Source organism: Enoplosus armatus, chromosome 11 (assembly GCF_043641665.1).
Source record: "Enoplosus armatus isolate fEnoArm2 chromosome 11, fEnoArm2.hap1, whole genome shotgun sequence".
NCBI classification, from domain to species: domain Eukaryota; kingdom Metazoa; phylum Chordata; class Actinopteri; order Centrarchiformes; family Enoplosidae; genus Enoplosus; species Enoplosus armatus.
This window is the reverse complement of record NC_092190.1, coordinates 22,506,165-22,529,446: the sequence shown is the minus strand read 5'-3', so window position 1 is coordinate 22,529,446 and position 23,282 is coordinate 22,506,165. Positions and strand designations below refer to the sequence as shown.

The 23,282-nt window shown below is 44.0% G+C and overlaps 3 protein-coding genes across 3 annotated transcripts in view; all 3 read right to left on the bottom strand.

Annotated features, from left to right (window-relative positions):
• col6a3 (collagen, type VI, alpha 3) overlaps nt 1-23,282 on the bottom strand; it is a 108,488-nt gene that overhangs the window by 12,457 nt on the left and 72,749 nt on the right. The window contains exons 8-26 of the mRNA XM_070914180.1: nt 6,575-7,186; nt 5,814-6,437; nt 4,985-5,578; nt 4,237-4,845; nt 3,791-4,125; nt 3,187-3,265; nt 2,922-3,067; nt 2,749-2,841; nt 2,580-2,633; nt 2,312-2,383; nt 2,174-2,200; nt 2,037-2,081; nt 1,831-1,884; nt 1,661-1,723; nt 1,116-1,181; nt 885-938; nt 753-788; nt 588-650; nt 271-333 (exon numbers count right to left, since the gene is read on the bottom strand). Of these exons, the coding sequence (XP_070770281.1) occupies nt 271-333; nt 588-650; nt 753-788; nt 885-938; nt 1,116-1,181; nt 1,661-1,723; nt 1,831-1,884; nt 2,037-2,081; nt 2,174-2,200; nt 2,312-2,383; nt 2,580-2,633; nt 2,749-2,841; nt 2,922-3,067; nt 3,187-3,265; nt 3,791-4,125; nt 4,237-4,845; nt 4,985-5,578; nt 5,814-6,437; nt 6,575-7,186 (3,689 nt within the window). The remainder of the gene's footprint in view (nt 1-270; nt 334-587; nt 651-752; nt 789-884; nt 939-1,115; nt 1,182-1,660; nt 1,724-1,830; nt 1,885-2,036; nt 2,082-2,173; nt 2,201-2,311; nt 2,384-2,579; nt 2,634-2,748; nt 2,842-2,921; nt 3,068-3,186; nt 3,266-3,790; nt 4,126-4,236; nt 4,846-4,984; nt 5,579-5,813; nt 6,438-6,574; nt 7,187-23,282) is intronic.
• Nucleotides 10,532-11,047, bottom strand: LOC139292048 (collagen alpha-3(VI) chain-like; the record flags this gene model as incomplete). Its single annotated transcript, XM_070914181.1, has 1 exon — nt 10,532-11,047. A coding segment is annotated over one exon (516 nt), but the record flags the coding sequence as incomplete, so codon positions are not given.
• The window catches only part of LOC139292560 (collagen alpha-1(XII) chain-like), a gene marked incomplete at its 3' end in the record, with an annotated part of 61,124 nt that continues 50,125 nt past the window's right edge, over nt 12,284-23,282 (bottom strand). Inside the window, exon 2 of the mRNA XM_070914921.1 lies at nt 12,284-12,736. Coding sequence (XP_070771022.1) covers nt 12,284-12,736 — 453 coding nt within the window. The remainder of the gene's footprint in view (nt 12,737-23,282) is intronic.

The following is a 23,282-nucleotide window of genomic DNA, read 5'->3' as shown; positions in this document are numbered from 1 at the left end:
GAAAGCAACACATTAGGACATTAGAAGCCAGTATATAGTGCACATGATTTTCAGTCAGTTAAACCAGTGTTATTGTTTTTTGTTTGTGTGAAATTAGATTTTATTATGTCTGCTGTGTGTTCTCTATCTGCATTTTACCATGGTTTGAATGTGATGCTGATTTTAAATGTGCTTCATAAATATATATGACTTGAATGAATATGTGTTTCATATGTTACAGACATAGCAAAAGCATGTATTTAATAAAATGGCCCTAATAGTTTCACTCACCCTGGGTCCAGGGTTCCCATCTTCTCCTCTGGGTCCTGGAGCACCGTTCGGTCCAGGTGGACCCTTAAAAAAAGACAAACCAGAGATCAATGATGCTCCAGTTTCTGGACTTCCAACCCGCGAGTAAAGAATGAACACACATTACTAGATACATGAATACTCCAGTCACAGTCCAGTCAAAACAATTTGTCATATTGCTAATGCAACCAAGAAAAGTATTAACATTCATGTCAACATTCGCTATGATACGTGTTTTGTCAAGTACATTTGTAGATTCAATTATCTGCCAAATACTGTGAAAATAATACCAAACTTACTCTAGATCCTCCAATACCAGACTCTCCCTGCACACCATCAGCTCCTGGTTTGCCGGGATTTCCCTTTAATGATACGTGGGCAGCAAAACATTACAATTACTGCCATTACAAGAGTTATTGAAATAAGTATTAAACAATGTATGTTACCACTAAAAAGGGACTTACAGCCTGTCCAGGTGGGCCTCTTCTGCCATCAGCTCCCTAATGAAGTGGGAGTAGAAATAAGCCATGATTAACAAAAAACAGTGGCACGTAAGTATTTAGCAAAGATAATGAACACATGGCAAAAGTGTTTACCCTTCTTCCGAGTTCACCAGGGCCTCCCTTCTTTCCATCCTCACCAGGCTCCCCCTGTCATTTCAGAGCAGAAACCTCAGTAAAACAAACCCATACAAACACAACCCTGTAATATTAAACTGCTAAAAAAAATATTATAAAAGTATAATGTTGAAAATGCATTGACAGGACTGCTTCAATGGCATTTGGCATTTTTTTGATAGCAATACAATTGGTGAAGGGGGACATTACCGCTGGTCCAGCATCACCGGGGTCTCCTTTAGGTCCTGCACGGTTGTTATCTTGTCCACTTGTACCCTATAGACATATATGGCTTTTTCAATTTCAGCCACATTCAAACATGCTAAAACACAATTTGCCCAGGAAAGCTGACCAAGAACACATTCTTATTCATACAAACTGCATGAGAGAGCAATGGCAGGCTGAGGGAGGGATGTATACAATCACGTATCGAACGGAATGATCAGACACCACAATTTTTTACCACTGGCCAACAGTGGCCATTAAGGAATGGATGAATGTAACTTAATGACTCAATCCAAGCCAGTCTGGGAATTTGTAAGAGGGGATAAACAACGTACTCCTCTGACTTTCACTTTATCATGCACTGCGTATGCATACAAACACATTTACAAACATTCCACAAGAAATGCATACAATATTACTTATATCATATGATCAGTTCAGGTATCCATGTTTAACACAATATGTAATTGTATAGATAAATACCAACTCAGAGAGTAAATGGTACTATAACTAGTTTCCATAATACTCACAGGATCTCCTCTGATTCCCATTTCTCCTCTGTCTCCTCCTTGTCCTTTGGTACCTTTGGGACCCTAAAAGCAATACATATGTTTAGTGAGCATGAATCAGCACTAACCATATGAGATTTTCTTTTTTTTCTTTTTTTTAAGTGAAGCTAAAATTGCATCCAGTCACTCACTCTTCTGCCAGGATTTCCTCTGTCTCCTGGGGGTCCAGCCACTCCACTTTTGCCCTGAAAACATACAACAGATGCCAATTGAAGCCCACAATGATGCATAAACCAAAGAAGATTCACATGTATTTGCCACATGAACACATTGGTGGGACTCATGATTCTGTATGATGTGTTAGATATAAAATAAATCTAATATAACACACACTTACCTCTTCGCCATTGATACCATCAAGCCCAATTTCTCCAAATTCACCCTGCAATATGGTAGCAGTTGGTTAGGTAATCATTAGCCTTTTTTCTGACAGGGTTATATAATAATGAAGACTTAAAAAAAAGGAACACTCACCTTTTCTCCTGAGTACCCACGAGAACCCTGAACAAAAGGGAAAAAAAAAGTTACATCATTATATTTAAATAAATATAAAATAATTTACAACAACAAATAAGTTTAAGTTGAATGTTAAAGTTAATATCAAGCCTTTACCTTGACACCTCTCTGTCCAGGACATCCTTGGAAACCCTGAGTTCCATTCACACCAGGAGGACCTCTCTCTCCCTGTCATTACAGAATAAAGACAATAAAATGAGTTGACAAAATACAGGAGGGATGCAATATGAAGGAACACAAAGTGGTGGATAACAAAAACAAGGTTTAACAACAGTTATATATCAGGACAGTTTACAACAGATGTCTGAAAGTGATAGAAACGTCAGACTGTGACCACATATGTAAGCAATTCATTCAAACTTACAGGTCCACCCTCATCTCCAGGATGTCCTTGGCTTCCTGGGAATCCTGGACTACCCTGAAAGGCAAAACAATCAAGTATTAGCTTCTGTTATAAATTAAAGGGAAGGTCTTTGTATTTTTGAAGTACTGTACATCAAAAAATATATTTTCTTTTTTTTGACATTGGATACCTTAGACCCTGAGAGTCCAACTGCTCCTCGGTCTCCTCTGGTGCCGGTACATTTGCACGGCACTGCACAGCACTCCCTTTCTGCAATATTGTCCTATACAGCAAAAGAAAACAAATATTAAGTAATTCGGGGGGGGGGGAGCTCAGTTTTATGTCTGACTGATTAATACTCACCAGTTCTTCCATTAGCTCATAGTCCAAGTCCATGATATTGACTCGTAAGGGTCTGGTGTACCTGAAGCCCCGACCAAATTCCAGCAACAAAGCCTCCTCAAATTTGGGCACCCGCTCCAGCCCCACCAGAATGAAACTGTTCACTCCTGTTTTGCACATACAAGAGTTAAATGAACAGATTTGTCCTCATTAATTAGTAATATCATATTCATATATAATATTCAGAATTCAGTCAAGAGCCATTTGTGCTGTATCATCTTTTTACCTGACAGCCGAAGCTCCTCAACTCGCCTTTTCATTTCAGCATATGGGGCATCAACACCATCAGTCAGATGAACCACAACCTTCAGGGGAAAATCACAATTCAGTTTCACACTTACTTACATTTTCCATACATCTTTTCATGGATAAATTTAAACTAGGGATGTCCTGATCAAGATAGGGTAGCTGCCGATACTTAATCCAACACTAGACAAATTTTACACACCTCATTCATAAGCTATTTGATCCAAATAAAACCAACCAAACAAAAGCAATGAAAAAATGTGAAGATGCTACCTGTACACTGCCCTTTGCTAATGAGGAATAGAGAGTTAGAGTTGGAGATAAGAGAATCTGTGTAACGCTATTTTGCCAATGCGGGTGTCAGAACTGGGAAGCACAAACACACTCAGATTCACACAAAATTACCAAACACTAGCAGGCTGAGTTGGACTAAACACTGTAGAGTTCAGTAAGGGAAGGATCTTAATTTGATTGGATTTATTTTAGCCAATACTGATCCTTGAAAATATGCCCAGATCAGCTACAATGCCGATCATAAGGATCAGCTCGGGATATATCTAGTTTAAACAGTTTCAGTAACCAACCTTAACAACATTGTCCTGTCTGGTTTTGAACCTATTGGTGTAAGCTGAGATGGTCTTGCCATTGAGGACAAAAGGGCCACGACTCCGCAGGGCTCTGAAAGCCTCAAAAAGCTCATCAGCATTGTCTGTGAAGTCCAGCTGGACAGGCTCAGAGGCAGAATCCATGGCCAGCATGCCCACTTGTACAGAGGGAAGCTGCCCAGATGAGCAACTGATAGCTGCCATTTTGGAAATTCTCTGCAGAATGGCACCCATCTTGGTTTGAAGGTTGGTCTGAGCACTGAAGATGTTCTGGGCAGAAACATCAAAGCCCACCAACACCTCTATGTTACAAGCTGTAAAACAGAGCATGGTTTTATTTTAGGCACTTTCTTGTGAACCACACAAAACATCTGGAATTTGAAAAGTCCAATAGCAAGAAAAAAAAAGAATACTATGTCTCTTACTTTTGGGAGTTTCTTCCACACCAACACACAGCTTCCCCTTCACTTCATCATCCAAAGTCTCCAGAATTTGCTCATTGAGCTCTGAAAGTTCCTGAAAGGTGCTTGCTCGAGCCACAGTGGAGGACTCGCTTGCTAGGTTTTCTAACTCATTCTCAGTGTTTCCCACTCCTACGGCAAAGACTCTCACACCTTTTTTCTTCAGACCAAGGGCTGCTGTTTTGCTGTCATCAGCTGAGCGTCCTCCAGTGATAACCATTAGGATCTGAGGAGTGCCCTCATCCATCCTACTGCCTTTTTCTTTGGTAAAGTGAACATCTTGAACGTGGCGAATGGCTGCACCAGTGTTGAGTTTTTGTCCACCTTTGTACTCTGCACGGCCAATGGCGCTTACAATGTCTTGTCTGTTCTTGTATGTGTTGAGGTAGAAGGCATCAGTCACATCTGCAGCGTAATGTGCCAGGCCAATACGCAGGTTGTCTCTCTCGTTGAAGAACAGATCAATTAGGTTGATGATAAACGTCATCACTTCATTGAAGTTGTTTCTGCCCAAATTAATGGACCCATCCACCAAAAACACTATGTCAGCCTTTTTGGGTGGAGGTAGGCCTGCTGATATGAGAAGGAAGATGAGATAATGAAGAGGACAGGGTAAAGAAAGGTGAGAACAGTAGAAGAAATGGATATGGATACATATACTTAGTTTAGATAAAACATGTGATAAAGTATATGTAATATGTGCACAACTTACTAGGATAGTCTGTGGGTATTTCCTCAGGGATGGTCCCATTCAACCTGGCAATAAATCTGTCCTGGATTGCTGGCAGGCCAGGGAATGTAGGAACCTGAAGGACATCATCTGAGGAGGTGGCAATTTGAGTTAGCTGCCTTGTGTCAGCACCACCAGCTCCAACACCAATGCAGTTGACTCGGGAGCCCTTAAGCAGAGGTCCATAGATGGAAACATCTTGGGGGGAACGTCCACCTGTGAGAACCACAAGATGCTGGGAGGCCTCAGCCAGACGAACACCGGCAGAGGGTTTTAACTCATTCTGTATAACATACTCAATGGCATCAGCCAGATCTGATGACCGACCACCCATCTGACGAAGTCTTTTGATAGCAGAGATAACAGCTGGCTTGCTGTTGTGAGAGTTGAGTGAGAACTCTGTTTTAACTCTGTCTGCATACTGGACGACAGCCACACGCACTTGATCAGGCTGCACGTTGAGTTGTTTGACAATGTTGAGGATGAAGTCACGGATATGAGCAATGCCAGCAGCACCTGTATTGTCTGAGCCATCAATAAGGAAGATAATGTCCTTTCTCCCAAGATTTAGGTTGCCTGCAAAATAAGCACAACAAAGATAAAGGGAGATATACTTTATTTTGAAGTATATTAGAAGACTTCAAATTAGATTAGATTTCCAGTGGTGGACGGAAACCGTGCAATTACAATTACACGAGGAATGAAAAACAGTTCAAAAAGTAAATGATTAAAGCATTAATTAGCTATTGCTCTGAGCACTCACAACTTGAAGTTAACTTAATTCTTGGATATATGAGATAGTATTTCTTACCTAAGTCCACTGAGACAGGAACATAACTCTCGATGATTTCAGAGGTGGATATTGTTTTGACTGAATCAATGAGCTGCGACTCCACTCTTGGAAGCTGCTGGAAACTGTCAACTGTAAATACAAGTTCAGGCTTCAGGGAAATCTGTCTCAGTTCATCAGGGTCTGCATTCCTTGAACCAATGGCAAGAGGTGCAACATGGTTTTTCTTAAGTTGGTCGGCTGCAGTGGATACATCATCTGTAGACTTGCCACCTGTCACTAGAATGAGGAACTGAGGCACACCATCCTCAATGCGACTACCTGCTGACCTCTGGTAGATGTTTCTGGAGACCCACTCGAGAGCACGACCTGTGTTGAGACGGTTCCCACCTTTGCTGCGAAGTTTAATCACAGCCTGGCGTACTTCTTCTTTGGTGGAGAATTCATTCAGAAGAAATTCTAACTTCGGATCATCACTGTATTGTACCACTGAAACTCGGACTTTATCCAATCCTACATCCAGCTTCTCCACAACTCTTCTTATCATTTCGCGGATGGAAGGGAACTCACTACGCACCGCTGTTGTGCCATCAATTAGAAATACGACATCCCTCTTTTCTCCTCCCGTGGATGTTGGTGTGATTACTGCTCAAAAACAAGCATGCAAGCACAGTAACAAGGTATGAACTACAGAGTTCAACACATACTGTGATTGAATAAGTGTGATAATGTGTTTAGGCTGTAAATTATTTTATAGACATCATTTAATTGAGTGAAATTACCATCAGAGGTTGGGAACACTGGACGCATCCTGGCGATGTCTTCATCTGACAACTCAGTGAGAGTGGTGATTAAGTTTTCTTGGACTGTGTACAGGCCAGGGAGATCATCGACACTGAAGGCAAAGTTAGGCACGTATGACACTACCCGGAGCTCTGTAGGGTTAACATCTCTGGTCCCAATGCTGAAGGGAAGAACTCTGGATTGTTTGAGGGAAGACGCTGCACGACTGATGTCATCTGTCGAAGACCCACTGGAGACGACAATTACAAACTGTGGTACACCCTCTTGCTTCCTGCTACCACGTGCTGATGTCAGAACATCCTGACTGACAAACTGCAAGGCTTGACCTAGGTTACGTTGTCTTCCTCCTCGTTGCCTCATTCCCCTGACAGCATTCAGAACACCTTCTTTGGTTGTATGTGTGTTCAGATACATGTCAGCCTGAGCAATGTCACCATACTGGACGACGCTAATCCGGATCTTATTCTCGCCCACATTGAGACTCTCCACAACCCTGCGGATAAACTCCTGGATGATAGGAAATTCCCGTCCAACACCATCAGATCCATCAACGAGGAAAACAACATCCTTTCGAGGGCCCTGCGACTCAGCTGAAAGAGAAATAGAAAAGGTAATTACGTTCTGCTGCAGAAATGATCAAAATATGGAACCAAAACTCAAAGGAAAATTACAGCAGCAATTATACACAGATGTATCATGGCCTTTTAACAGACTGTTGGACTGCTTCTTGACTTAGCTTAGCCCACAATGCGTTCCTTAACCATATATCCAGCATGTTTTATTGCCAAATTTGGGGTAAACTGGAGCATATTCAGGAGGTAAAGTACATTTTCTCCCAATTGTTCTTAAATTATCTTATAATGAAACCATAGTCACTAAAAGAACTCATTGTAAACTTGCATCATACAATCTGGATGAAAATTAATTAAAGTTAAATTGGTTTAAAAGAAAAAACTATTAGTCTTAGTGTATGTAATGGATATCAAGAGAAATCCTGCCTACATCTCACAACCTCAGTTTTCATTGACTTAGATTGGAAAACATCCACTTCCAGAAGTCTGAACCTGGCAGCTGGATGTCAGACCGACTAGTGATCTATGGCAACCAGTTCTTTCTCACACAAAAAATTCAAGAACTTGTGAACTGCTACTTAAAAGCGTGCTGTAGTTATAAACTGAAGGATTTGTTTTTCACCTTAAATTTATTTGGATAATTGAAAAAACTTGCAATAGCAGCTTGTGTGTTTTTAGAATAAGTTTTATGTTACTGTAATTTCTTGTATTTCAGGTAGTATCTACTGTATCTGTGAGCTCAAGCTAATTCTTCGGGAGACAGCAACCTTCTCCAAAGTCTATCTATGGTCCCAGAGTTGGAATATTCTGCCAATTATTATCATACTTTAACACATCTCAAAAACTATAAACAATTTAAAATATGCTTTACTTTAATTGTATGTAATTTTATGAGCATGTTACTTGTTGTACCACCCCCACTTTTTATTGTGTCGTAGTTCTTTGAAGCCTTACAAATGGAACAAAACACAGACAAATAGAACCACAACACAGAAATGACATTGCAATATCAACTGCCAGCTGGTTTACATCACTTCAGCGTTCCTCTTTGTGGTGCGAATGCAAACAGAAAAAGTCCTCAAAAAGGTATGAAGTTCTCAGGGGAGCTCTCCAGTGAGCAGTTCATCTCAGGGAGTGGATTTTAGCCTTTTCTTTATTAATTATATGGAAATACAGTATTCACCATTCATCATTCCTTGTACAGCCATGTTAAAACAATGGCACTAATATTCAGTTGAATAGGAGAAAATCTGCACATTTGTGTTTTTACTTTTCTGGACTACAGCTTTTTTCCCTAATAGGAATGCAAATAATCTTGTTTATGGGGCTATCCATCCATGATGAAACCAATATCCTTCAATTAATAGCCTGATTCAGTGCATCATTCAAAAATAAAACTAGCAAAAAGAAATGATAAGATTGAAGGTACTTCTTGAATGTAGAAAAAGACAGGTCTCCTGAAAATGCTACCATAAATGGAAATATTGTTAAGAATGCTCTCTGTTACGTCAGAAACAGAATCATTTTACTAAGGGGTACTGAAACAGATTGTGGATGTCAAAATGAAAATATTCGAAAGAGAGAAAATTAATAGGATTAAAAAGAACATTAAAAATATGAATGAGAAGAAAAAGAGTACAATTTGTTGCTAGAAATAGAAAGAACGTGGGTCAAAAAGATGTCCTTGATTCAAGACTCAGAATGAAGAAAGTCCACAGAATCAAGAATGTCCTTATTGTTGGAAGAGTGTTGAACCTCTTCTTTTGGTCAAGAAGGGTGAGGCAAATTGTATTCAGTTAAAAAAAAAAAAAAATCATATGTGAAATCTCAATTTAAAAAAATCCACAAGTGAAATACTACATTGAAAACGATGCCATGACAGAAAGGTTGCAGGAATAAGCCCAAGGAATTCGACGTCTCTCACATATACTGTTTCAATAGCAAGTACTGATTTACTGTTCTTTGAATGTAGAGGTGGGTCTGGATATTTTGTTGCAAACTTGTGCTGTTTGTGTGTGGTTAAATCAAGGTAATCAAAGTGGATGGCAATGCGGAATAGGACTGCACTACATCGCAGGACTTCTACGATTAGAGGTTATGATTTATTAAACATGTTAATTGTACGCTGCTGTGGATAACAACTACTGTAAGAAACTGTAAGAAAGACCCAAATTGATACGTACATCAATGTGGATTTGAATTTTTTAATATTGCTCCATGAATTCAGCAAAAGTCTTTGGTTTGCCCTTAATAACAAGATCACCAAATTGAGTGACTTTACAGCAGACACAGACGTGGTGCTGATAAACCCGTAAAAAGCAAAAAATCTAAGAAACAATTTCCATCATGATGCCTTTTCACTGTCTAGTTTAAATTGGAAGAATAAATAGGACCCTTAACTTCAGTCACTTGATGTGTGTTAAAGAAAATGCTTTTGCTTTCATTAAAGAACCGTGCTTGTTAACATACCAACAGTTGGTGGTTCTGGGGTGACGTCAATAACCACAGCCTCCACAGAGGACTGAAGTTGCTGTTGGATACTGGGAAGGTTAGTGAATTCAGACACAAATAGAGCAGAACTGGGAAGGTGGGATATCTTCCGCAGTTCGATTCTAGCAGAGCTGCTGGTTCCAATTGCAAAGGTCAAGACACCCAGCTGTTTGAGAGCAGAGGCTGGTGCATCAACACTGTCGGAAGACCTTCCACCACTTAGCAATATTAGGAGCTGTGGAACTCCTTCCACACGCCTGCTTCCAGCAGAGGCCGTGAAAACATTATCCTTCAAGTACTGGAGAGCTGCTCCAGTGTTGAGGGGTCTTCCCCCTTTGTGCCTCAAACCTCTGACAGTGTCAAGGATCTGGCCTTTTGTCCTAAATGTGTTCAGATAGAACTGGACAGCTGGATCTCTGCTGTACTGAACCACTGAGACACGGTCTTTGTTGTCATCCACACTGAGTGTCTCTACTACTCTTTGGACAAAGTCTCGCATGGCTGGGAATCCAGTTCTAGTACCATCAGATCCATCCAACAAGAACACAACATCCCTTCCTGGTAGCGCTTTCTCCACTAGGGAACATAAAATTTCAGACATATTTAGGTTGATGTGTCAAATGTTTCCGGTGTGAAAGTCAGATGACAAAAGCCAGCATCTACGTTTAAATAACTCCTTCTAGTAATGCTGGCAAAACTGTTTTGTCAAAGTGACACTGGCTGACCTCAACTTAGTAAAATACACTTTAATGCAGTTCAATTTGCATCCTATCATGATCGTGGAATGTAAAAATGGATCACTTTCTTACCAGTGACTGTTGGTGTCAGGGCCGTGGCCCTCACTAGCACTTTGCTCATTACAGAGGAGAGCCGTTCTTGGACACTGGGGAGGTCAGTGAACTCAGACACTGATAGAGCGTAACTGGGGTCATATGATATCTTCTGCAGCTCTCTACTATCAGAGTTCCTTGTTCCAATGCCAATCACAAAGATGCCCTGCTGTTTGAGAGCAGAGGCTGGGGTATCCACATTGTCAAAAGACCTTCCACCATTTAGCAGGATCAACAACTGTGGAACACCTTGCAGGCGCCTACTCCCGGAGGAGTTTGTAAAGACGTTGTCCCTGACATATTGGAGGGCTGCCCCGGTGTTGAGGGGTCTGCCTCCTCTGTGTCTCAGCCCTCTGACCGAATCCAAAATATCATCACGTGTTTTGTATGTTTTCAGATCGAAATGGACCTCTGCATCTCTGCTGTACTGGACCACAGAGACACGGTCTTGGTTTTCTCCCACATTGAGTTCCTCCACCACACTTTCAACAAAATCACGCATGGCAGGGAAGCCATTCCTTGTGCTATCAGAGCCATCCAGAAGGAATACGATATCCTTTTTGGCAGTGTCGACTGAAAAGAGACAGGAAGACAAACAGTATAAACCTTTGCACAAGCAACGCTGGCGCACTAATCATCAAGTGGTGGACTATATTTTCTTTTAAATCACCTAGCACTGCCTATTTCATTGTTAAACAGTGCAAAAGCACACCACCACCTCTCTTTCGATGCACACCTGGAGCTAAACAAATGTCACACTTAATTACTTTGCCTCAGCTTAGGTGAAACAAGTCAGGTAGCTTTTCAGGCCAGCAAGAGGCCGTGCATGATAACATACCAAAGACAGTTGGTGGTTCTGGGGTGACGTCAATAACCACAGCCTCCACGGAGGACTGTAATTGCTGTTGGACACTGGGAAGGTCAGTGAATTCAGACACAGATAGAGCAGAACTGGGATGGTGGGATATCCTCTGCAGTTCGCTGCTATCAGAGTTCCTGGTTCCAATTGCAAAGGTCAAGACACCCAGCTGTTTGAGAGCAGAGGCTGGTGCATCAACACTGTCGGAAGACCTTCCACCACTTAGCAATATTAGGAGCTGTGGAACTCCTTCCACACGCCTGCTTCCAGCAGAGGCCGTGAAAACATTATCCGTCAAGTACTGGAGAGCTGCTCCAGTGTTGAGGGGTCTTCCCCCTTTGTGCCTCAAACCTCTGACAGTGTCAAGGATCTGGCCTTTTGTCCTAAATGTGTTCAGATAGAACTGGACAGCTGGATCTCTGCTGTACTGAACCACTGAGACACGGTCTTTGTTGTCATCCACACTGAGTGTCTCTACTACTCTTTGGACAAAGTCTCGCATGGCTGGGAATCCAGTTCTAGTACCATCAGATCCATCCAACAAGAACACAACATCCTTTCCTGGTAGCACTTTCTCCACTAGGGAACATAAAATTTCAGACATATTTAGGTTGATGTGTCAAATGTTTCCGGTGTGAAAGTCAGATGACAAAAGCCAGCATCTACGTTTAAATAACTCACTCTAGTAATGCTGGCAAAACTGTTTTGTCAAAGTGACACTGGCTGACCTCAACTTAGTAAAATACACTTTAATGCAGTTCAATTTGCATCCTATCATGATCGTGGAATGTAAAAATGGATCACTTTCTTACCAGTGACTGTTGGTGTCAGGGCCGTGGCCCTCACTAGCACTTTGCTCATTACAGAGGAGAGCCGTTCTTGGACACTGGGGAGGTCAGTGAACTCAGACACTGATAGAGCGTAACTGGGGTCATATGATATCTTCTGCAGCTCTCTACTATCAGAGTTCCTTGTTCCAATGCCAATCACAAAGATGCCCTGCTGTTTGAGAGCAGAGGCTGGGGTATCCACATTGTCAAAAGACCTTCCACCATTTAGCAGGATCAACAACTGTGGAACACCTTGCAGGCGCCTACTCCCGGAGGAGTTTGTAAAGACGTTGTCCCTGACATATTGGAGGGCTGCCCCGGTGTTGAGGGGTCTGCCTCCTCTGTGTCTCAGCCCTCTGACCGAATCCAAAATATCATCACGTGTTTTGTATGTTTTCAGATCGAAATGGACCTCTGCATCTCTGCTGTACTGGACCACAGAGACACGGTCTTGGTTTTCTCCCACATTGAGTTCCTCCACCACACTTTCAACAAAATCACGCATGGCAGGGAAGCCATTCCTTGTGCTATCAGAGCCATCCAGAAGGAATACAATATCCTTTTTGGCAGTGTCGACTGAAAAGAGACAGGAAGACAAACAGTATAAACCTTTGCACAAGCAACGCTGGCGCACTAATCATCAAGTGGTGGACTATATTTTCTTTTAAATCACCTAGCACTGCCTATTTCATTGTTAAACAGTGCAAAAGCACACCACCACCTCTCTTTCGATGCACACCTGGAGCTAAACAAATGTCACACTTAATTACTTTGCCTCAGCTTAGGTGAAACAAGTCAGGTAGCTTTTCAGGCCAGCAAGAGGCCGTGCATGTTAACATACCAAAGACAGTTGGTGGTTCTGGGGTGACGTCAATAACCACAGCCTCCACGGAGGACTGTAATTGCTGTTGGACACTGGGAAGGTCAGTGAATTCAGACACAGATAGAGCAGAACTGGGATGGTGGGATATCTTCTGCAGTTCGCTGCTATCAGAGTTCCTGGTTCCAATTGCAAAGGTCAAGACACCCAGCTGTTTGAGAGCAGAGGCTGGTGCATCAACACTGTCGGAAGACCTTCCACCACTTAGCAATATTAGGAGCTGTGGAACTCCTTCCACACGCCTGCTTCCAGCAGAGGCCGTGAAAACATTATCCGTCAAGTACTGGAGAGCTGCTCCAGTGTTGAGGGGTCTTCCCCCTTTGTGCCTCAAACCTCTGACAGTGTCAAGGATCTGGCCTTTTGTCCTAAATGTGTTCAGATAGAACTGGACAGCTGGATCTCTGCTGTACTGAACCACTGAGACACGGTCTTTGTTGTCATCCACACTGAGTGTCTCTACTACTCTTTGGACAAAGTCTCGCATGGCTGGGAATCCAGTTCTAGTACCATCAGATCCATCCAACAAGAACACAACATCCTTTCCTGGTAGCGCTTTCTCCACTAGGGAACATAAAATTTCAGACATATTTAGGTTGATGTGTCAAATGTTTCCGGTGTGAAAGTCAGATGACAAAAGCCAGCATCTACGTTTAAATAACTCACTCTAGTAATGCTGGCAAAACTGTTTTGTCAAAGTGACACTGGCTGACCTCAACTTAGTAAAATACACTTTAATGCAGTTCAATTTGCATCCTATCATGATCGTGGAATGTAAAAATGGATCACTTTCTTACCAGTGACTGTTGGTGTCAGGGCCGTGGCCCTCACTAGCACTTTGCTCATTACAGAGGAGAGCCGTTCTTGGACACTGGGGAGGTCAGTGAACTCAGACACTGATAGAGCGTAACTGGGGTCATATGATATCTTCTGCAGCTCTCTACTATCAGAGTTCCTTGTTCCAATGCCAATCACAAAGATGCCCTGCTGTTTGAGAGCAGAGGCTGGGGTATCCACATTGTCAAAAGACCTTCCACCATTTAGCAGGATCAACAACTGTGGAACACCTTGCAGGCGCCTACTCCCGGAGGAGTTTGTAAAGACGTTGTCCCTGACATATTGGAGGGCTGCCCCGGTGTTGAGGGGTCTGCCTCCTCTGTGTCTCAGCCCTCTGACCGAATCCAAAATATCATCACGTGTTTTGTATGTTTTCAGATCGAAATGGACCTCTGCATCTCTGCTGTACTGGACCACAGAGACACGGTCTTGGTTTTCTCCCACATTGAGTTCCTCCACCACACTTTCAACAAAATCACGCATGGCAGGGAAGCCATTCCTTGTGCTATCAGAGCCATCCAGAAGGAATACGATATCCTTTTTGGCAGTGTCGACTGAAAAGAGACAGGAAGACAAACAGTATAAACCTTTGCACAAGCAACGCTGGCGCACTAATCATCAAGTGGTGGACTATATTTTCTTTTAAATCACCTAGCACTGCCTATTTCATTGTTAAACAGTGCAAAAGCACACCACCACCTCTCTTTCGATGCACACCTGGAGCTAAACAAATGTCACACTTAATTACTTTGCCTCAGCTTAGGTGAAACAAGTCAGGTAGCTTTTCAGGCCAGCAAGAGGCCGTGCATGTTAACATACCAAAGACAGTTGGTGGTTCTGGGGTGACGTCAATAACCACAGCCTCCACGGAGGACTGTAATTGCTGTTGGACACTGGGAAGGTCAGTGAATTCAGACACAGATAGAGCAGAACTGGGATGGTGGGATATCTTCTGCAGTTCGCTGCTATCAGAGTTCCTGGTTCCAATTGCAAAGGTCAAGACACCCAGCTGTTTGAGAGCAGAGGCTGGTGCATCAACACTGTCGGAAGACCTTCCACCACTTAGCAATATTAGGAGCTGTGGAACTCCTTCCACACGCCTGCTTCCAGCAGAGGCCGTGAAAACATTATCCGTCAAGTACTGGAGAGCTGCTCCAGTGTTGAGGGGTCTTCCCCCTTTGTGCCTCAAACCTCTGACAGTGTCAAGGATCTGGCCTTTCGTTCTAAATGTGTTCAGATAGAACTGGACAGCTGGATCTCTGCTGTACTGAACCACTGAGACACGGTCTTTGTTGTCATCCACACTGAGTGTCTCTACTACTCTTTGGACAAAGTCTCGCATGGCTGGGAATCCAGTTCTAGTACCATCAGATCCATCCAACAAGAACACAACATCCCTTCCTGGTAGCGCTTTCTCCACTAGGGAACATAAAATTTCAGACATATTTAGGTTGATGTGTCAAATGTTTCCGGTGTGAAAGTCAGATGACAAAAGCCAGCATCTACGTTTAAATAACTCACTCTAGTAATGCTGGCAAAACTGTTTTGTCAAAGTGACACTGGCTGACCTCAACTTAGTAAAATACACTTTAATGCAGTTCAATTTGCATCCTATCATGATCGTGGAATGTAAAAATGGATCACTTTCTTACCAGTGACTGTTGGTGTCAGGGCCGTGGCCCTCACTAGCACTTTGCTCATTACAGAGGAGAGCCGTTCTTGGACACTGGGGAGGTCAGTGAACTCAGACACTGATAGAGCGTAACTGGGGTCATATGATATCTTCTGCAGCTCTCTACTATCAGAGTTCCTTGTTCCAATGCCAATCACAAAGATGCCCTGCTGTTTGAGAGCAGAGGCTGGGGTATCCACATTGTCAAAAGACCTTCCACCATTTAGCAGGATCAACAACTGTGGAACACCTTGCAGGCGCCTACTCCCGGAGGAGTTTGTAAAGACGTTGTCCCTGACATATTGGAGGGCTGCCCCGGTGTTGAGGGGTCTGCCTCCTCTGTGTCTCAGCCCTCTGACCGAATCCAAAATATCATCACGTGTTTTGTATGTTTTCAGATCGAAATGGACCTCTGCATCTCTGCTGTACTGGACCACAGAGACACGGTCTTGGTTTTCTCCCACATTGAGTTCCTCCACCACACTTTCAACAAAATCACGCATGGCAGGGAAGCCATTCCTTGTGCTATCAGAGCCATCCAGAAGGAATACGATATCCTTTTTGGCAGTGTCGACTGAAAAGAGACAGGAAGACAAACAGTATAAACCTTTGCACAAGCAACGCTGGCGCACTAATCATCAAGTGGTGGACTATATTTTCTTTTAAATCACCTAGCACTGCCTATTTCATTGTTAAACAGTGCAAAAGCACACCACCACCTCTCTTTCGATGCACACCTGGAGCTAAACAAATGTCACACTTAATTACTTTGCCTCAGCTTAGGTGAAACAAGTCAGGTAGCTTTTCAGGCCAGCAAGAGGCCGTGCATGTTAACATACCAAAGACAGTTGGTGGTTCTGGGGTGACGTCAATAACCACAGCCTCCACGGAGGACTGTAATTGCTGTTGGACACTGGGAAGGTCAGTGAATTCAGACACAGATAGAGCAGAACTGGGATGGTGGGATATCTTCTGCAGTTCGCTGCTATCAGAGTTCCTGGTTCCAATTGCAAAGGTCAAGACACCCAGCTGTTTGAGAGCAGAGGCTGGTGCATCAACACTGTCGGAAGACCTTCCACCACTTAGCAATATTAGGAGCTGTGGAACTCCTTCCACACGCCTGCTTCCAGCAGAGGCCGTGAAAACATTATCCGTCAAGTACTGGAGAGCTGCTCCAGTGTTGAGGGGTCTTCCCCCTTTGTGCCTCAAACCTCTGACAGTGTCAAGGATCTGGCCTTTCGTTCTAAATGTGTTCAGATAGAACTGGACAGCTGGATCTCTGCTGTACTGAACCACTGAGACACGGTCTTTGTTGTCATCCACACTGAGTGTCTCTACTACTCTTTGGACAAAGTCTCGCATGGCTGGGAATCCAGTTCTAGTACCATCAGATCCATCCAACAAGAACACAACATCCCTTCCTGGTAGCGCTTTCTCCACTAGGGAACATAAAATTTCAGACATATTTAGGTTGATGTGTCAAATGTTTCCGGTGTGAAAGTCAGATGACAAAAGCCAGCATCTACGTTTAAATAACTCACTCTAGTAATGCTGGCAAAACTGTTTTGTCAAAGTGACACTGGCTGACCTCAACTTAGTAAAATACACTTTAATGCAGTTCAATTTGCATCCTATCATGATCGTGGAATGTAAAAATGGATCACTTTCTTACCAGTGACTGTTGGTGTCAGGGCCGTGGCCCTCACTAGCACTTTGCTCATTACAGAGGAGAGCCGTTCTTGGACACTGGGGAGGTCAGTGAACTCAGACACTGATAGAGCGTAACTGGGGTCATATGATATCTTCTGCAGCTCTCTACTATCAGAGTTCCTTGTTCCAATGCCAATCACAAAGATGCCCTGCTGTTTGAGAGCAGAGGCTGGGGTATCCACATTGTCAAAAGACCTTCCACCATTTAGCAGGATCAACAACTGTGGAACACCTTGCAGGCGCCTACTCCCGGAGGAGTTTGTAAAGACGTTGTCCCTGACATATTGGAGGGCTGCCCCGGTGTTGAGGGGTCTGCCTCCTCTGTGTCTCAGCCCTCTGACCGAATCCAAAATATCATCACGTGTTTTGTATGTTTTCAGATCGAAATGGACCTCTGCATCTCTGCTGTACTGGACCACAGAGACACGGTCTTGGTTTTCTCCCACATTGAGTTCCTCCACCACACTTTCAACAAAATCACGCATGGCAGGGAAGCCATTCCTTGTGCTATCAGAGCCATCCAGAAGGAATACGATATCCTTTTTGGCAGTGTCGACTGAAAAGAGACAGGAAGACAAACAGTATAAACCTTTGCACAAGCAACGCTGGCGCACTAATCATCAAGTGGTGGACTATATTTTCTTTTAAATCACCTAGCACTGCCTATTTCATTGTTAAACAGTGCAAAAGCACACCACCACCTCTCTTTCGATGCACACCTGGAGCTAAACAAATGTCACACTTAATTACTTTGCCTCAGCTTAGGTGAAACAAGTCAGGTAGCTTTTCAGGCCAGCAAGAGGCCGTGCATGTTAACATACCAAAGACAGTTGGTGGTTCTGGGGTGACGTCAATAACCACAGCCTCCACGGAGGACTGTAATTGCTGTTGGACACTGGGAAGGTCAGTGAATTCAGACACAGATAGAGCAGAACTGGGATGGTGGGATATCTTCTGCAGTTCGCTGCTATCAGAGTTCCTGGTTCCAATTGCAAAGGTCAAGACACCCAGCTGTTTGAGAGCAGAGGCTGGTGCATCAACACTGTCGGAAGACCTTCCACCACTTAGCAATATTAGGAGCTGTGGAACTCCTTCCACACGCCTGCTTCCAGCAGAGGCCGTGAAAACATTATCCGTCAAGTACTGGAGAGCTGCTCCAGTGTTGAGGGGTCTTCCCCCTTTGTGCCTCAAACCTCTGACAGTGTCAAGGATCTGGCCTTTCGTTCTAAATGTGTTCAGATAGAACTGGACAGCTGGATCTCTGCTGTACTGAACCACTGAGACACGGTCTTTGTTGTCATCCACACTGAGTGTCTCTACTACTCTTTGGACAAAGTCTCGCATGGCTGGGAATCCAGTTCTAGTACCATCAGATCCATCCAACAAGAACACAACATCCTTTCCTGGTAGCGCTTTCTCCACTAGGGAACATAAAATTTCAGACATATTTAGGTTGATGTGTCAAATGTTTCCGGTGTGAAAGTCAGATGACAAAAGCCAGCATCTACGTTTAAATAGCTCACTCTAGTAATGCTGGCAAAACTGTTTTGTCAAAGTGACACTGGCTGACCTCAACTTAGTAAAATACACTTTAATGCAGTTCAATTTGCATCCTATCCTGATCGTGGAATGTAAAAATGGATCACTTTCTTACCAGTGACTGTTGGTGTCAGGGCCGTGGCCCTCACTAGCACTTTGCTCATTACAGAGGAGAGCCGTTCTTGGACACTGGGGAGGTCAGTGAACTCAGACACTGATAGAGCGTAACTGGGGTCATATGATATCTTCTGCAGCTCTCTACTATCAGAGTTCCTTGTTCCAATGCCAATCACAAAGATGCCCTGCTGTTTGAGAGCAGAGGCTGGGGTATCCACATTGTCAAAAGACCTTCCACCATTTAGCAGGATCAACAACTGTGGAACACCTTGCAGGCGCCTACTCCCGGAGGAGTTTGTAAAGACGTTGTCCCTGACATATTGGAGGGCTGCCCCGGTGTTGAGGGGTCTGCCTCCTCTGTGTCTCAGCCCTCTGACCGAATCCAAAATATCATCACGTGTTTTGTATGTTTTCAGATCGAAATGGACCTCTGCATCTCTGCTGTACTGGACCACAGAGACACGGTCTTGGTTTTCTCCCACATTGAGTTCCTCCACCACACTTTCAACAAAATCACGCATGGCAGGGAAGCCATTCCTTGTGCTATCAGAGCCATCCAGAAAGAATACGATATCCTTTTTGGCAGTGTCGACTGAAAAGAGACAGGAAGACAAACAGTATAAACCTTTGCACAAGCAACGCTGGCGCACTAATCATCAAGTGGTGGACTATATTTTCTTTTAAATCACCTAGCACTGCCTATTTCATTGTTAAACAGTGCAAAAGCACACCACCACCTCTCTTTCGATGCACACCTGGAGCTAAACAAATGTCACACTTAATTACTTTGCCTCAGCTTAGGTGAAACAAGTCAGGTAGCTTTTCAGGCCAGCAAGAGGCCGTGCATGTTAACATACCAAAGACAGTTGGTGGTTCTGGGGTGACGTCAATAACCACAGCCTCCACGGAGGACTGTAATTGCTGTTGGACACTGGGAAGGTCAGTGAATTCAGACACAGATAGAGCAGAACTGGGATGGTGGGATATCTTCTGCAGTTCGCTGCTATCAGAGTTCCTGGTTCCAATTGCAAAGGTCAAGACACCCAGCTGTTTGAGAGCAGAGGCTGGTGCATCAACACTGTCGGAAGACCTTCCACCACTTAGCAATATTAGGAGCTGTGGAACTCCTTCCACACGCCTGCTTCCAGCAGAGGCCGTGAAAACATTATCCGTCAAGTACTGGAGAGCTGCTCCAGTGTTGAGGGGTCTTCCCCCTTTGTGCCTCAAACCTCTGACAGTGTCAAGGATCTGGCCTTTTGTCCTAAATGTGTTCAGATAGAACTGGACAGCTGGATCTCTGCTGTACTGAACCACTGAGACACGGTCTTTGTTGTCATCCACACTGAGTGTCTCTACTACTCTTTGGACAAAGTCTCGCATGGCTGGGAATCCAGTTCTAGTACCATCAGATCCATCCAACAAGAACACAACATCCTTTCCTGGTAGCGCTTTCTCCACTAGGGAACATAAAATTTCAGACATATTTAGGTTGATGTGTCAAATGTTTCCGGTGTGAAAGTCAGATGACAAAAGCCAGCATCTACGTTTAAATAACTCACTCTAGTAATGCTGGCAAAACTGTTTTGTCAAAGTGACACTGGCTGACCTCAACTTAGTAAAATACACTTTAATGCAGTTCAATTTGCATCCTATCATGATCGTGGAATGTAAAAATGGATCACTTTCTTACCAGTGACTGTTGGTGTCAGGGCCGTGGCCCTCACTAGCACTTTGCTCATTACAGAGGAGAGCCGTTCTTGGACACTGGGGAGGTCAGTGAACTCAGACACTGATAGAGCGTAACTGGGGTCATATGATATCTTCTGCAGCTCTCTACTATCAGAGTTCCTTGTTCCAATGCCAATCACAAAGATGCCCTGCTGTTTGAGAGCAGAGGCTGGGGTATCCACATTGTCAAAAGACCTTCCACCATTTAGCAGGATCAACAACTGTGGAACACCTTGCAGGCGCCTACTCCCGGAGGAGTTTGTAAAGACGTTGTCCCTGACATATTGGAGGGCTGCCCCGGTGTTGAGGGGTCTGCCTCCTCTGTGTCTCAGCCCTCTGACCGAATCCAAAATATCATCACGTGTTTTGTATGTTTTCAGATCGAAATGGACCTCTGCATCTCTGCTGTACTGGACCACAGAGACACGGTCTTGGTTTTCTCCCACATTGAGTTCCTCCACCACACTTTCAACAAAATCACGCATGGCAGGGAAGCCATTCCTTGTGCTATCAGAGCCATCCAGAAGGAATACGATATCCTTTTTGGCAGTGTCGACTGAAAAGAGACAGGAAGACAAACAGTATAAACCTTTGCACAAGCAACGCTGGCGCACTAATCATCAAGTGGTGGACTATATTTTCTTTTAAATCACCTAGCACTGCCTATTTCATTGTTAAACAGTGCAAAAGCACACCACCACCTCTCTTTCGATGCACACCTGGAGCTAAACAAATGTCACACTTAATTACTTTGCCTCAGCTTAGGTGAAACAAGTCAGGTAGCTTTTCAGGCCAGCAAGAGGCCGTGCATGTTAACATACCAAAGACAGTTGGTGGTTCTGGGGTGACGTCAATAACCACAGCCTCCACGGAGGACTGTAATTGCTGTTGGACACTGGGAAGGTCAGTGAATTCAGACACAGATAGAGCAGAACTGGGATGGTGGGATATCTTCTGCAGTTCGCTGCTATCAGAGTTCCTGGTTCCAATTGCAAAGGTCAAGACACCCAGCTGTTTGAGAGCAGAGGCTGGTGCATCAACACTGTCGGAAGACCTTCCACCACTTAGCAATATTAGGAGCTGTGGAACTCCTTCCACACGCCTGCTTCCAGCAGAGGCCGTGAAAACATTATCCTTCAAGTACTGGAGAGCTGCTCCAGTGTTGAGGGGTCTTCCCCCTTTGTGCCTCAAACCTCTGACAGTGTCAAGGATCTGGCCTTTTGTCCTAAATGTGTTCAGATAGAACTGGACAGCTGGATCTCTGCTGTACTGAACCACTGAGACACGGTCTTTGTTGTCATCCACACTGAGTGTCTCTACTACTCTTTGGACAAAGTCTCGCATGGCTGGGAATCCAGTTCTAGTACCATCAGATCCATCCAACAAGAACACAACATCCTTTCCTGGTAGCACTTTCTCCACTAGGGAACATAAAATTTCAGACATATTTAGGTTGATGTGTCAAATGTTTCCGGTGTGAAAGTCAGATGACAAAAGCCAGCATCTACGTTTAAATAACTCACTCTAGTAATGCTGGCAAAACTGTTTTGTCAAAGTGACACTGGCTGACCTCAACTTAGTAAAATACACTTTAATGCAGTTCAATTTGCATCCTATCATGATCGTGGAATGTAAAAATGGATCACTTTCTTACCAGTGACTGTTGGTGTCAGGGCCGTGGCCCTCACTAGCACTTTGCTCATTACAGAGGAGAGCCGTTCTTGGACACTGGGGAGGTCAGTGAACTCAGACACTGATAGAGCGTAACTGGGGTCATATGATATCTTCTGCAGCTCTCTACTATCAGAGTTCCTTGTTCCAATGCCAATCACAAAGATGCCCTGCTGTTTGAGAGCAGAGGCTGGGGTATCCACATTGTCAAAAGACCTTCCACCATTTAGCAGGATCAACAACTGTGGAACACCTTGCAGGCGCCTACTCCCGGAGGAGTTTGTAAAGACGTTGTCCCTGACATATTGGAGGGCTGCCCCGGTGTTGAGGGGTCTGCCTCCTCTGTGTCTCAGCCCTCTGACCGAATCCAAAATATCATCACGTGTTTTGTATGTTTTCAGATCGAAATGGACCTCTGCATCTCTGCTGTACTGGACCACAGAGACACGGTCTTGGTTTTCTCCCACATTGAGTTCCTCCACCACACTTTCAACAAAATCACGCATGGCAGGGAAGCCATTCCTTGTGCTATCAGAGCCATCCAGAAGGAATACGATATCCTTTTTGGCAGTGTCGACTGAAAAGAGACAGGAAGACAAACAGTATAAACCTTTGCACAAGCAACGCTGGCGCACTAATCATCAAGTGGTGGACTATATTTTCTTTTAAATCACCTAGCACTGCCTATTTCATTGTTAAACAGTGCAAAAGCACACCACCACCTCTCTTTCGATGCACACCTGGAGCTAAACAAATGTCACACTTAATTACTTTGCCTCAGCTTAGGTGAAACAAGTCAGGTAGCTTTTCAGGCCAGCAAGAGGCCGTGCATGTTAACATACCAAAGACAGTTGGTGGTTCTGGGGTGACGTCAATAACCACAGCCTCCACGGAGGACTGTAATTGCTGTTGGACACTGGGAAGGTCAGTGAATTCAGACACAGATAGAGCAGA